The sequence below is a fragment of the Nyctereutes procyonoides genome, unplaced genomic scaffold, assembly GCF_905146905.1.
Source record: "Nyctereutes procyonoides isolate TBG_1078 unplaced genomic scaffold, NYPRO_anot_genome, whole genome shotgun sequence".
Classification (NCBI taxonomy): domain Eukaryota; kingdom Metazoa; phylum Chordata; class Mammalia; order Carnivora; family Canidae; genus Nyctereutes; species Nyctereutes procyonoides.
The window spans coordinates 30,287,888-30,301,839 of NW_026575120.1; the positions used below are offsets into that span (position 1 = coordinate 30,287,888).

Consider the following 13,952-nt stretch of genomic DNA (forward strand, 5'->3'; position numbering starts at 1 on the left):
TATATTAGAAATAAATGTCAGAGCAATTAATAAGCTTCTACCTCCTGTCCATATTCATTGAAAGAAAAATAAACAGAAGCTTAGCAATTGCAAAAATCGGAGAGCAGAGTATTGTTAGTTCCGCAAGAAATTCCAAGAAAACACATTTCTTTTTTAATAAAATATGTCACCAGCAGCCAAAAGATAATATGATAAAAAATTTTGTGGCAATTCAACAATATTGTTTCTTAGGGCCAGCTCCATTCTCTGTTTTCAACCATCTCAGGTTTCAGAGCCTTCAAAACTTTGCAGTTATTCTTTGTAGATATTCTCCTGTTAGTTGTATTACTCATAAACCACCCAACTATCTCCTTAACTGATAAAATTTTACCACTCTTTTCCATGTCATTCCAATGGTCAGAGAATATATTACCTATAGAAAGCAAAAGATTGCTGATCTACTGCCTTTATATAAACTAATTTCTCCAAATGTCTTATTCATTCATAAAGCGCATTGAGCCAGACACTTTCATAGATTTTAGAAGTAGAAAAGCAAGTAAGGTAGATATTGACTCAACATCAGGGGACTTGCACTCTAGAAGAGAAAAAGATAAGGGAGTATAAAGCCAAATAAATAAAATAGTTTAACAGTTGTATGTTATGTTGAATGCTATTATGGAAGCAATCAAGAGGCTTAAGTTTAGAATAAGCTGCCTCGATACATATAGTGAGAAAAAGAGAATCCGGGGCACCTGAGTGGCTTAGTCAGTTAGGTATCTGCCTTTGGCTCAGGTCATGATCTCAGAGTCCTGGGATTGAACTCTGCATTGGGCTCCCTAGTCAGTAGGTACTCTGCTTCTCCCGCTCTTTCTGTGGCTCCCCCACCCACCCCCTACTCGTGTTCCCTCTCTCTCTCAAATAAATAAATAAAATCTTTTTTAAAAAACAGAGAGAGAATATAAGATTAAGGAAACAGCATGTGCAAAGACTAAGAATCAGGAAAGAGCATGGTATTCCTGAGAAAGGAAAAAGTATGGTGAATTCTATCCATCAAGGGAGAGAAAGTCAAGACACATGGTTGGAGAGGAAAGGACAAGATCATGCAAATCCTGGAGGCCATGGTTAGGGCTTCAGACTTTGTTTTCGCTACAGTGGCAAGTCACTGGAGGGTCTTAAGAAAATGGGTGACCTGGTGCAATTTCTATTTTAGAATATCATCTTTAATAATATATGAATAGTGAATTAGTATGGGAAGACTAGAAAACATTAACATGGAATAAATGGCCATGACATTGAAGAGGAGAAAAGAGACTGAGGCACACTTCAGAAATAGAATTAACAGAGTTTTCTGGTAGACCAGAATGGGGGAGAAGAGAAAGCAAAAAAATTAGTGTTACTTTTAGGATTCTTGTGGAGTAGCTGAGAGGATGGTGAAGCTGTTTACTGAGTTGAAGAAGATTTGCAGCAGGTGCCAAGAGTCTATTTTCCACTTGTAAATTTTGCCATATATCTGTGTTACATTCAGGTGGAAAGATCAAGTAGGTGGCTAGATCTACAAATCGGCCATTCAGATGACTGACCAGGGCCAGAGACATAAATTTGGTCTTCAACTTTGCCATAGTATTTGAAGCCCTAAAAATTGGCAAGATGTCTAGAGAGAAAGTATGGAAAGGGAAGAGGACCCTTAGAGGCCTTCTCTCCCCCAGAAAAAAATCCCAACCATTTAGAGGACTAGTTGAGGAAGCCAGCAAGGAAGTCTAAGAAGGAGTGATTAGTAGAGTAGAATGAGAGCTGGAGAGGTGACAAGCATTAAGAGTTGAAAATGCCCTTCCTTCCAGCTCTAAATGTCGCGTTCTAAGAAGCTTGGAGAGTTCATTAGCCTCAGGCACACCTCTCTGTTACTGCCCCCCAGTGTTGATTTGACTTAAAACATACTTTAAACCAATACTTTCCAATCTTTAACTTGAAAACTTTGTGGGAAACGAGGTACAAAATATCAATCAAAATTTCATTCCATAGTGGGCAAAATGGAGGGTCCCTAGAGCCCTGTGGAGGGTGCTCATGGCCCAAGGTGGCCAGCTATGGGATCGCCAACCACAGTAATGCAGTGCTGTTGGCTCAGTCTGTGATTAGACAAATGGATCAGTGAGAACTCTTTTGGTCTTTTCGTTAAAGATGTGGAAAACAACCTGAACTAACTTAAGCAAAACTGTGGAGAATTTAAGGGCACAGGAGTAACTCTAGGGACCCAGGACTGGAATCAGCCTGGCCTGGGGGAGAACTGGAATGGAGAAATGGAAAATCATCGAGCAACACGGGTTTCTCTCTTGACATCTCTCCTGCTTCTCTCAGTAGCCTGCCTTGTTAATTTTTTTGGCAGAGCAGCCCTCTCTGCCACTCCATGTTCATGGCATGCCTCCACATGTCCATCCCTCCCAAGTTCAGAGATTCCTTCTCTGTGTCCCCATTTCAGATTTCTGGGAAAGCAACTCTGGCCCAACATAAACCAGGGGTGCATGCCTGTGCTGATCAGCTGGGCTGGAGAAAGGAGTTATGGTGTGTAAAATGGCCGTAGGAAAGAACTGTGAGCTGGGCACACACTCCAAACAAATATTGTTAGGTCCAACATGAAACTTCCACTTATCTTGATTATAATTTTACAGTCCCTTGATTCTAAGATATCACCCCTTATATAAAGCATCTATTTGGGACACCTGGGTGGCCCAGAGGTTGAGCATCTGCCTTTGGCCCAGGGCATGATCCTGAAGTCCTAGGATCCAGTCCCACATCAGGCTCCCTGCATGGAGTCTGCTTCTCCTTCTGCCTATGTCTCTGCCTCTCTCTCTCTCTCTCTCTCTCTCTCTCTCTCTCTATATATATATATATATATATATATATATATATATATATATAATGAATAAATAAAATCGTAAAAAGATTTATATATATATATATATATATATATCATGAATAAATAAAATCTTAAAAAGCATCCATTCACTGACTTTTCCAGAAAAACAAAGACCGTGTTATCTAGCTAGCTAGCCAGCTATCATCTATCTATCCATCTAAAAGCCTCAGGATTGTGTGTTTGTTCATCCCATCACATACCACTTTTGTCTCCAGTATCAATATGGCCATCAAAATTTGACTCTAAGTTTCTTTTACAAAGTATAAAAATAATTCTGAGTCACTTTTAGATCATAAAGTTACTCTAATTTTCATAACCCATGCCCGTTGTCTTGATAGATACTGCAATTTTTGGATTGGTAATTTAATTGTAAAGCATATCAAAGAATCTGAAATTGTGTCTTCATTTCTGCTTTGATTATGCATTTAGGATTTTTAATTGAATTACATATCACTGGAATTTAACATCCCTTTCTTGAAAGTCAACTAAAGGCTTTTATCTGATGTTCTGAACTCGAGTGATGGACTTTCACAAAATTAGTTAAATGCACCTTTCTCCTGGCTTTGAAAATCCATCCTATGATGTATGCTGAAAAAGTTGGCCTTCTCTAATCTCTTTAATTGCATTCCCTGATGTGTGACAGGCAGTCTTCTGCATCTACAGTAACTTTTTGTTTTAATGCTGTACAATTATGTAGACTCATCTAAAAATAGTTGTTGATTTCTACAGTTACGCTTCTAAATTGAATTTAAATGCTAAGCCCCCACAGTACCACCAATGGAATCAACTCAGCTGAGGTGAACGCCTACTTTCTCTGCCTGGCTAGGCTGGCATGTGAACGTGGGAAAGCAATGGGAATAGGTTCTCTGGCCACCACCTGGAGAGTCTCTTCGAAAAGGTTTTAAGACACATGCAATTTCAGAAATGTCAAAATATGGAAAATGTACATCTTGCAATCCAACAAATATACAAGTTTTCTTTCACTGAGACTTGATATGTGATAGACCTTCTTAAACTAAGTGATTTGCACAGTTTAGCTCATTTACTCCTCATGACAATCTAGCAAGCTATAGCTCTTATGCCCATTTTATAAATGAAAAAACTAAGGTTGTAAGGTTAGTTTCCTCAAGACCACCCAGCCAATAAATAACCAAGCCAGGATGGAAGGCCAGCCTGACTCCAAATCCCATGTATTTCATCAGTGTATCAAAATGCTTCCTAATTAATTGTGTGGTAGTCAGCAAGAGTCATTAAAGATAAAATTAATTAATCAGATAAATTATAAGATTAATTAATAATATGAATGTATCCACCTTGCTATTAAATTAGCTGAGCTCCTCTATCTTTCCAAGAAATATGGACAAGGCTACCTATAGTAGCTATTACATATGTCAATATTATTTCTGATATAAGGTGGAGGAATCACTGTTCACATATCCTTGATTTTCTCATCTTTAAATTCATGGAACTATTTCCAGTAATAATAATCATAAGTGGAGGGATCCCTGGGTGGCGCAGCGGTTTGGCGCCTGCCTTTGGCCCAGGGCGCGATCCTGGAGACCCAGGATCGAATCCCATATCGGGCTCCCGGTGCATGGAGCCTGCTTCTCCCTCTGCCTATGTCTCTGCCTCTCTCTCTCTCTCTCTCTCTGTGTGACTATCATAAATAAATAAAAATTAAAAAAAAATAATCATAAGTGGAAAACAACTTGCAGTTAAGGTTGTATGAGGTGCTCAGCACTTTCCCCCACCTGTCCTCATCCAGGTGTCCAAACCAGAGAACCGCAGAGCAGCTGCCTGAACCTGAGCCTTACCATCACCTGCACAGAATAGGAGACAGGTCAAATGAGCATAAAAAAAATGCCCTGTTCTAGCAGACCCCTGATCCTCTTACATTAGAATTCTACCTCTGGGAATCACACCAAAGTGTGGTGTGAGAGACAGCAAGGCATTACCTCGAAAGTATTAAAGGAATACAGATGGCCAACAGACATGTGAAAAGATGCTCAACATCACTAATTATCAAGAACATGCAAATCAAAACTACAATGAGATATCCCCACACCTCTTAGAGTGGCTAAAATCAGGAAGACAAGAAACAACAGGTGCTGGTGAGGATGTGGAGAAAAAGGAACCCTCTCGCATTGTTGGTGGGAATGCAAACTGGTGCAGCCCCTGTGGAAAACAGTATGGAGGTTCCTCAAAAAATTAAAAATAGAACTACCATATGATCCAATAATTCCACTACTGTATATTTACCCAGGGAAAATAAAAACACTAACTTGAAAAGATATCTGTACCCTGTGTTTATTGCAGCACTATTTATGATCTCCAAGACATAGAAACAACCTAATAATGGAGTATTACACGGCCATAAAAAGGATGAGCTCATGCCATTCGAAACAACATGGATGGACCCAGAGGGTATTATCCTAAGTGAAATACATCAGACTAAGAAAGACCAAAACCATATGCTTCCACTTATAAATGGGATCTTAAAAAGAAATTAAAAAAAAAAGCAGAATCAGAACTACAAATACAGAGAACAAACTGATGGTTGCCAGAGGGAGGAGGGTTATGGTTGGGCAAAATGGGTGAAGGGGAGTGGGAGATATAGGCTGCCAGTTATGGAATGAGTAAGTCACGAGGATAAAAGGCACAGCATAAGGTATAGTCAGTGATACTGTGACAGTGATGTAATGGGACACTTGTGGGAGTTACACTTGTGAACACAGTATAATGTATAAACTTGTCAAATCACTAAGTTGTATGCCTGAAACTAATGTAATATTTGTGTGTCAACTATATTCAAATAAATAAATATATATATATATATAGTAATATTAAATGGACGTGGGGTAAAAGTATTAAGGGACAAACCCAGGCACTGTAGCTAATCTCAGGAATATTAGTACCATCTGAGAGCCATTTCCTATATTTATTAGGAAACATTGATGCTTCCTCATCCTTACCTGCCAGGATTTGGTGAAGTGGGTCTTCTGCTAGCCACAGCCCGTAGCAAACTTCTTCCCTACTGAGTACAAGTAAATAAATAAAGCTCATGCTAGGGGCACCTGGGTGGCTCAGTGCGTTAAGCATCTGACCCTTGATTTCGGCTCAGGTCATAATCTCAAGGTTGGGAGATCGAGACCCACCTTGGGCTCTAAGCTCAGTGCAGAGTCTGCTTGAAATTCTCTCTCCCTCTCCCTCTCTCCCTCTCCCTCACTTGTGCTCTCTCTGCCTCTCCCTCTCTAAAAATAAACAAATAAAATCTTTTTTAAAAACTAAAGCTTACAGGACACCTGGGTGGCTCAGCGGTTGAGCATCTGCCTTGGGTTCAGGTTGTGATCCCAGGCTCCGGGACTGAGTCCCACATCGGGCTCCTTGTGGGGATCCTGCTTCTCCCTCTGCCTATGTCTCTGCCTCTCTCTTTGTGTCTCTCATGAATAAATAAATAAAACCTAAAACAAACAAAAAAAACTAAAGCTCACAATGAATATTGTAATAAATTATATCTTATATATCGAAGATTATAATATTATAATTACAACATGAGGAACATCGCAATCTGAGTGTGGTAGCTCTTTCATGGTACTGGGTCCTCATAGGACTTCCTTCCCTGATGCTGGGAAATGCACCCTGAAAAGCTTCATCAACTTTCCAAGGGCTGTGGTTGAGTTTATTTAATAGATTATTCAATGAACTATGGGCAGAACACATTTCTATTGTTGGAGAACTAAACAGAAGACACAAAAATCTTTATGTTTTTGCCTTGTTCCTCATTTCCTTCTATTACTTTCAGGCTCACAGTTTGCTCTAATTCACCATCTTTATGATTTCCTCCCCAGTGACCCTATTTCCACTTCTCTCTCATTAGTCATGCTCATCTATGTGGCTTTGGGGTTAAAATCAAACACCTTCTGGTTAATCTATCCTTTTCTTTCATCCATTCACTTTGTGCTGCAAGTATTGAATCCCTACTATGTGTCAAGTCCCATATGTTCTTCCATGTGACTAACTCACTGAGAACACTGAAATTAGTTCAAACAGATACAAGAAAATTCAGTTTTACTCTTCCCCAGAATCCCAATTGGCTTCTGAGTTCCTCCTCCAGCACTTTTAGACGAGAAGCCAAATCAGGCCTTTCTTATGCCATCATCAGGGCTGTTCAAGGTAATGTGAGCAGTGGGAGGATGGTGGATTTGGGCATTTGGCAAATCTGGTCCAAATTCTCTCACTTATCAGGTGTGAGACCAGAAATGAGTTTGGTATGTTCCCCAAGTCTCAGTTTCTTCATTTACTAAATGAGACAATCACATTTCTCTCCCAGGTCATTCAAAAGCTCAAACACATTATTATAAGTAAAGCGATGCAAAAGAGATGGTCAAAAAATATTACTTCTCTGATGCCACACACTTTCCTACTTGTGTCTTTGTCTTCTTTACATTCTCTTATGTATTAGGTCTTTATCTAATGAGTACCTATTATGTGCCAGGAACTGTGCTATTTTTCTTCTTCTATAATGGACTCTAGAAGTTCTAAATAGGAAGGGCTTAGACAATCTGGGTGGAATGGAGACTTGCCTTAGGCTTTATTTGCAGAGAAAATTAGCTTTTTACCAATAATTTATAAGCGGGGAGAGGAAGGAGGTGAGTGGGAGCACTGATGGAAGCTATGCCCCTGCCCACCTGTTCCTGCCAGCTTGCCCTTGGCAGAGAACACCACTTCAGTTGAGACCTCAATGGTCTTGGCCAACGCAAGACTCCTCCATGCACTGCTGTGTTCCAGGGGCCCTCACATAGAGCCAGGTGCAAAGAAGACTCCACTGCTTCCCACATTCTTGTTCAGGATCTCCAGCTCTCTTTCCAAACTGGCTCCCAGGCAGGCAACGACTTTCTCTACTGATTAACGTTTTCTGCCTGACTCTGGATGATGAGACCTCTTAAGTCAGCTTCTAACTTGGATTATTTATTTTCCTTCTGCTCACATTTCCATTGCTAATTGGCCACCTATTTCTTCACTTATTGTTGGTGATAAGACCTCTTTCTTTTTTATTTCTTTTCTGTTGAATTTTCCAACTTCGAAGGAAAATATTTTTATGGGTATACAAGACCTGTTTAGTTTAGGGGGGGGGGGTTTTTGGCTACATTTCACATACGTTATGTAATTTAACTATTACAACAACCCTGAGATGTAGGTGTTATGACCTCTCCTATTTTAAAGATTAAAAAAGTCAAATCTTAGAAAGAGTAATATGTAGGAAGGGTCTTCAACTCCATATGCTCTTCCCATTACCCCAGTTTAAAGAATTACTACAAATATTTTGCTAACAAATCCACAAATATGATAGACTACAGAAACAGAGTCTGCAATTGTCAGCTGATGCATGCATGAAACTGCCTTTGGTTTTCAGATATTCAGTCCTAAGCACTTGGACATCTTCTATTCTATTGGGAGTAGGTGGATCTAAATTTTGTAAAGCAATATCTCAGCTAATTCATCCATTTCAAGGGGCTAAACAGTCTATTTTCTTAGGCATCAGTAGGCCAGAGGGCTACTGATAATAGAGTACAATTATTACCATATACATCAATTCTTAGTGTCTGCATTGTATTTATCTACTGACAAAGCCATTTTCCCCCAGTGTCAGCACTTTATCGTTAATACAGCTTTAGAATAGAACTGTGTTCTCCTCTGACTCATATATCACTAACAGAACTACTAGGAAAGATCCAATTCTCAATTACAAGCACAAAATAGTCCTACATTTTAGCATATATCAAGTCCATCTAGCTCAACATCTATTCTCTGACATTGATGTATTCCATCAGGATGGATCAAGTCATTAAAAGACCTTGCAAGTTCCCCCAACATCATATTATTAGGTTGTTGTTGTTTTTTGTTTGTTTGTTTGGTTGGTTGGTTTTTTTTTTTTTTTTTTGGATCTTCAGCTTTTGCCTACACATCACAAAATCAGTAGTGACCAGTTTTAAAGCAGACTTTTAAAGGCATGTGTAACTGACACCTTTGAAATTGACACCTCACTATCAAGGTGGGAAAAACTCGGCCAAGAAAAAATATCCCCTAATTTCATCAGTCAGGTTTTCTGGGGCAACCAGCCTACTACTTTACTTTCTCCCACACTACTAAATATCCAACAGTACAGCGTATCCCAAACATCACAATAGGAAGGCCTGTCTTAGCCTGCGTGGCCTGCTGTAACAAAATACCAGAGACTGGGTGGCTGAAACAAAAGACATAAGGAAGTCCAAGATCAAGTGCCAGCATGGTCAGGTTCTGCTGAGAGCTCTCTTGTTGGCCACCTCCTTGCTATGTCCTGACATGACAGAGAGAAAGGGTGCAACATCTCTGGTCTCTTCTTACATGGGCATTTTGTCATGAGGACTTTACCCTCATGAACTTATCTAAGTGTAATTATCTCCCAAAGGCCCATCTCCAAATGCCATGATGTTGGAGATTAGGGCTTCAATATATGAATTTGGGGAGGGGGGTATAAACATGCAGTCCATAACAGTGCCCTCATCATCTATGACATAATCATCCTAAAAAGCTTTAAGTTGCTGGCAATACCACTGGCTTGTATACAACTCTAACCACATATGAGTAGAGGAAAGGAATAAGAATAATAAAAACGAATACACAATTATGAGTCCAGGGACCTGGGATCTTATACAATCTCTGCCACAACTTGATCTTAAACCACATCATTTCCTTGGGCCACACCTTGCTTACCAGAAAAATGAATGAGGCAGGATGATCTCCAAAGTATCATCAGCTTTAATAAATAAGATTCTGTGACTGTATGACTAATGTGTACTATGGGATCAGTAAGAAAACACACCATAAACATCATTGAGAAAAATTGTACAAAGAATGAATGTGAACAAAGCAGATAATTGAAATGGTCATTTTGCTAGCGTATCTCTTCACTTCCAGAGGAAATGAACCTGAGATCAACAAAACTTTCCTAATTTAGAACAGATTCACTCGGCTGCTCCTCGCCGTCCCCGCTGCAGTGCGAAGGGCTCGAAGATGGCCGGTTGGCAGAGCTACGTGCACAACCTGATGTGCGATGGCTGCTGCCAGGAGGCCGCCATTGTCGGCTACTGCGACGCCAAATACGTCTGGGCAGCCACGGCCGGGGGCGTCTTCCAGAGCATCACGCCAGTAGAAATAGATATGATTGTAGGAAAAGACCGGGAAGGTTTCTTTACCAACGGTTTGACTCTTGGCGCAAAGAAGTGCTCGGTGATCAGAGATAGCCTATACGTCGACGGTGACTGCACAATGGACATCTGGACAAAGAGTCAAGGTGGGGAGCCAACGTACAACGTTGCTGTCGGCAGAGCTGGTAGAGTCTTGGTCTTTGTAATGGGAAAAGAAGGGGTCCATGGAGGCGGATTGAATAAGAAGGCATACTCAATGGCAAAATACTTGAGAGACTCTGGGTTCTAGCTGCTAGGCAGACTGTTAAGTATTAGGGGAAAATTGCTCTTAAACTTTCCTAGCTGTAAGCTTGAGTCTTAATTCTGGAAATTTTATTAGCAATGCAGGGTGATGGGGTATGAACCTGTGTCTCCTTTGTATCCCTCTGTTGGTGGGGAAAGGTGTCTTTCTTTCTGCCCTCCCCCCCCCCTTAAATAATTCTGTTCACTTTTGTTTTGTTTCCCTGTGTACTCCAGCATTGGTTATAGTCATGGGAAAGGAAGGTGTCCACGGAGGCACACTTAACAAGAAAGCATATGAACTCGCTTTATACCTGAGGAGGTCTGATGTGTAAGCAGCCTCTCCCCATCTACCTAGCAACTGTCTTCATCACCACCCCAATTACGGTCACAGTGCTACCAGACTATAGATGGTAGCTAATTTTTCTTTACCTATTTTCTAATGTCATGATTCCTGTTTGCCCAATGGATCATTTGTATGTTAACCACTGTATGTAACCAACCCTTATCTGGCAACATAATTGCAGCACAATAATGATTTACATGATACCTTGAAATTTGGGGGGAGGGGGCATGCCAAGTTGGGCATCACTTTGTCTTAGCAATTAATGGGATATTGATAACTAAAATAAGTTAATATTAAGCAAGGTGCCGGTTGTACAATCTCTAATTTGATCAATGTCTTTTCAGCACTTTGAGCATTTACTTAGCTCATTTAGTCTTCCTTTTGTAGCGCATGGTTGGGAGGAAAAAGTGCATGCATCTTTCCTTCACTCCTCTTTTCCCACCCTTTCCCTTTGCACATAAGTATTTGGTTTGCTTCCATCTTTTATGCAGTGCCTGGTTTATTTAACCAAGTAATATCCCTTTTGTTGATGAGCTATTGAGAGCTACAGTAGTTTGCTTTCAGTATTGCTGTTGCACTTGAGTAGCGACAGACCTTCTGTCTATAGGACATGTGAAGAGTGCAACTGCAAAACGAGAGCAAAAGGCACTTCCTCCCATGACCTTACAGTAACCATACAGATCGAATCCCCAGGGACATTCCATCATTGCAATAGCTCAGATTTGTGTTCCTGTCTTTTTCTTTGCACACCAGCTCTACTCTTTAGTAAAATTGTAAAAGGCTGCCATTATGGACATTAGGTATCCCAACATAACCATCTGGAGTGTGTCCAGTTTGTTCTTCATAGGACCAATTTTTATTTGCAGCTTGAGTTTTTATATGAAGTTGCATTATTGTGGACTTGGCTGTCTTGTGATGAATTTTTTTCATATGTGTTCTGTGCCATACTATTGTTAAAATGAACTGTTGCTATTGTGAGATGGATTTTAACTGACCTATTAAAGGTTTCTTTCGAATGGCACTACTTTAGGGACATTCTAGTATTTGCTTCTATTGTTTGGGCCTTGTGGATAATGTACAGATTTAAAAACAAATCTTGTTGCTGATTTGTCCATTTCTTTCCCTGCACTTTGTTACATCTGGGATACAGTCTAACTCATCTGATTTAATATGCATTTAAAAAAATGCCATAACTATTAAACACCTTGTTTACAGACAGATGAAATAAATTTATTCCAACCAAAAAAAAAAAAAAAAGAACAGATTCACTCTTTTAAATTATGAATGATAATCTATGATACAAACCACTTGCCATTTTTAGGAGGGTACTCCGTGCTAGCCATTTGATATATTTAGCTCATATAATCCTAAAACAACCCTGCAAAGTAGATTTCATCCTTTCCTTCTCTGCACGCCAACCACACCAGACCTTCGGCAGTCCTTCAGGGTCACCACACTCCTACATCTCCTGGCTCATCACACATCTACTTCTCATTATTTGGGCCTCAGCTCAAATGTCATGTCACATTCTCTGGAAATTTTTTCTCAGTATGTCCCCTGGCTAACGTACCAATCAATCACTTTCCATCCCATCGCCCTGTACTTTTCAGATCACTCATCACTATGTGATATCACTTTATGTGTATATTCTCTCTCTCAGTTCCCCACCTTAACCACAGGGTGAGCTCTATGAAGGCAGGGACTTAGCGTACTCATTTGGGATCCTTCTGATGATTGACATCCAACTGATGAGAGTAGAGAGCTCACCATGGAGCAATGGGAGTCTCCCTACCTCTCCTGTTTTATTTCTTGCCTTACTCCCTTCATGTTTCCTCTCCTTCTGCTCTCTTTTTTCTTTAAGATTTTATTTTTTAAGTAATCTCTACACCCAATATGAAGCTGGAACTTATAACCCTGAGGTCAAAAGCCCATGCATGGCTCTACCACTGAGCCAGCTAGGCACTGCTCCTTCTGTTCTCGAGGGAGGGAAGCATCAGGATTCATAAATGTTCCTCAGGTAATTCCAATATGCAAGCCACTTTGAAAACCCCCCAGGGTAGGCGCCTGGTGGCTGGTAAAGGCCTCTTCCTGTGGGTTTCTGATGAAAGAGGAAGTTTTCCTAACAGTTTAAAGAACCGAGAGCTGTCCTGGTTGGCAGCCCCGGTTACAGACCCGTGGGTGGAAGTGAGCGTGGACCCGAACCCAGGAGAAGACAGGTGCGCCAAAGGGTGCGCAAGCATGCATGTGCTACACTGCACGCCTAAGGAGTGTTGCTGGTTTTCATTTTGAGTAATGAAAAGAAAAACTGTTAACATTTCATCCTGATTCTGCGAAAAAGTAGTCCCTAGTAATTTTCATGAATTTATATATATTTATATATTTAAATATTTATGATTTATATATATTTATATATTTACAATTTATATATAAATATTTTTAATTTAAACATTTAAATATTCATCTATAAATTATATCTGTTTATATTATACATGTTTATATATCAATTATTAATATGCAATATTACATATATGTTAGATTATATATAATATACAATGTTGTGTGTATAATATATGCATGAATGTAAAATATATATAATGTTATGTATAATATATACTATTTTACACATAATATATACGATGTTAATCTATATTCATTAATATATTAACATAATAATTAATATATTATTAATATATGTTCTTTTTTTAAGATTTTATTTCTTTATTCATGAGAGACACAGAGAGAGAGAGAGAGAGAGGCAGAGACACAGGCAGAGGGAGAAGCAGGCTCCATGCAGGGAGCCCGATGTGGGACTCGATCCCGGGACTCCAGGATCACACCCTGGGCCGAAGGCAGGCACTAAACCGCTGAGCCACCCGGGCTGCCCCAATACATGTTCTTAATATTCAATAATATTACATATTATATATGTAATATGTACATGTATATATGATACATATATCATATGTAATATATAATAATATATTAATATATTAATATATAAAAATATTTCATAGTAATATATAATTTATGGATTTCACTTGACAATGATGCTTACTGCTGCTTTTATTACTCATATAACAAGTTATAGGCTTGTAAGATCATATCAGAAATTTGGGTATATGAAGCTGTTCTGAAGTCCATTGTTTGATCTCTAACATATCCAATCTCTGCAAACGGAATCCTGTTATACCCAGTGATTCTTTGTAGAGATTTCTGCAATATTCTGTCCAATAAGGTGCCACCCTTTTTC

The 13,952-nt window shown here is 39.6% G+C and overlaps 1 protein-coding gene across 1 annotated transcript; it reads left to right on the forward strand.

Moving 5' to 3' along the window:
• The first annotated feature begins 9,913 nt into the window (after positions 1-9,913).
• Positions 9,914-11,958, forward strand: LOC129515943 (profilin-2-like). Its single transcript, XM_055335190.1, has one exon. The coding sequence runs from the start codon at positions 9,944-9,946 to the stop codon at positions 10,364-10,366; it is 423 nt and encodes a 140-aa protein (XP_055191165.1). The 5' UTR covers positions 9,914-9,943; the 3' UTR covers positions 10,367-11,958.
• Positions 11,959-13,952: the final 1,994 nt, after the last annotated feature.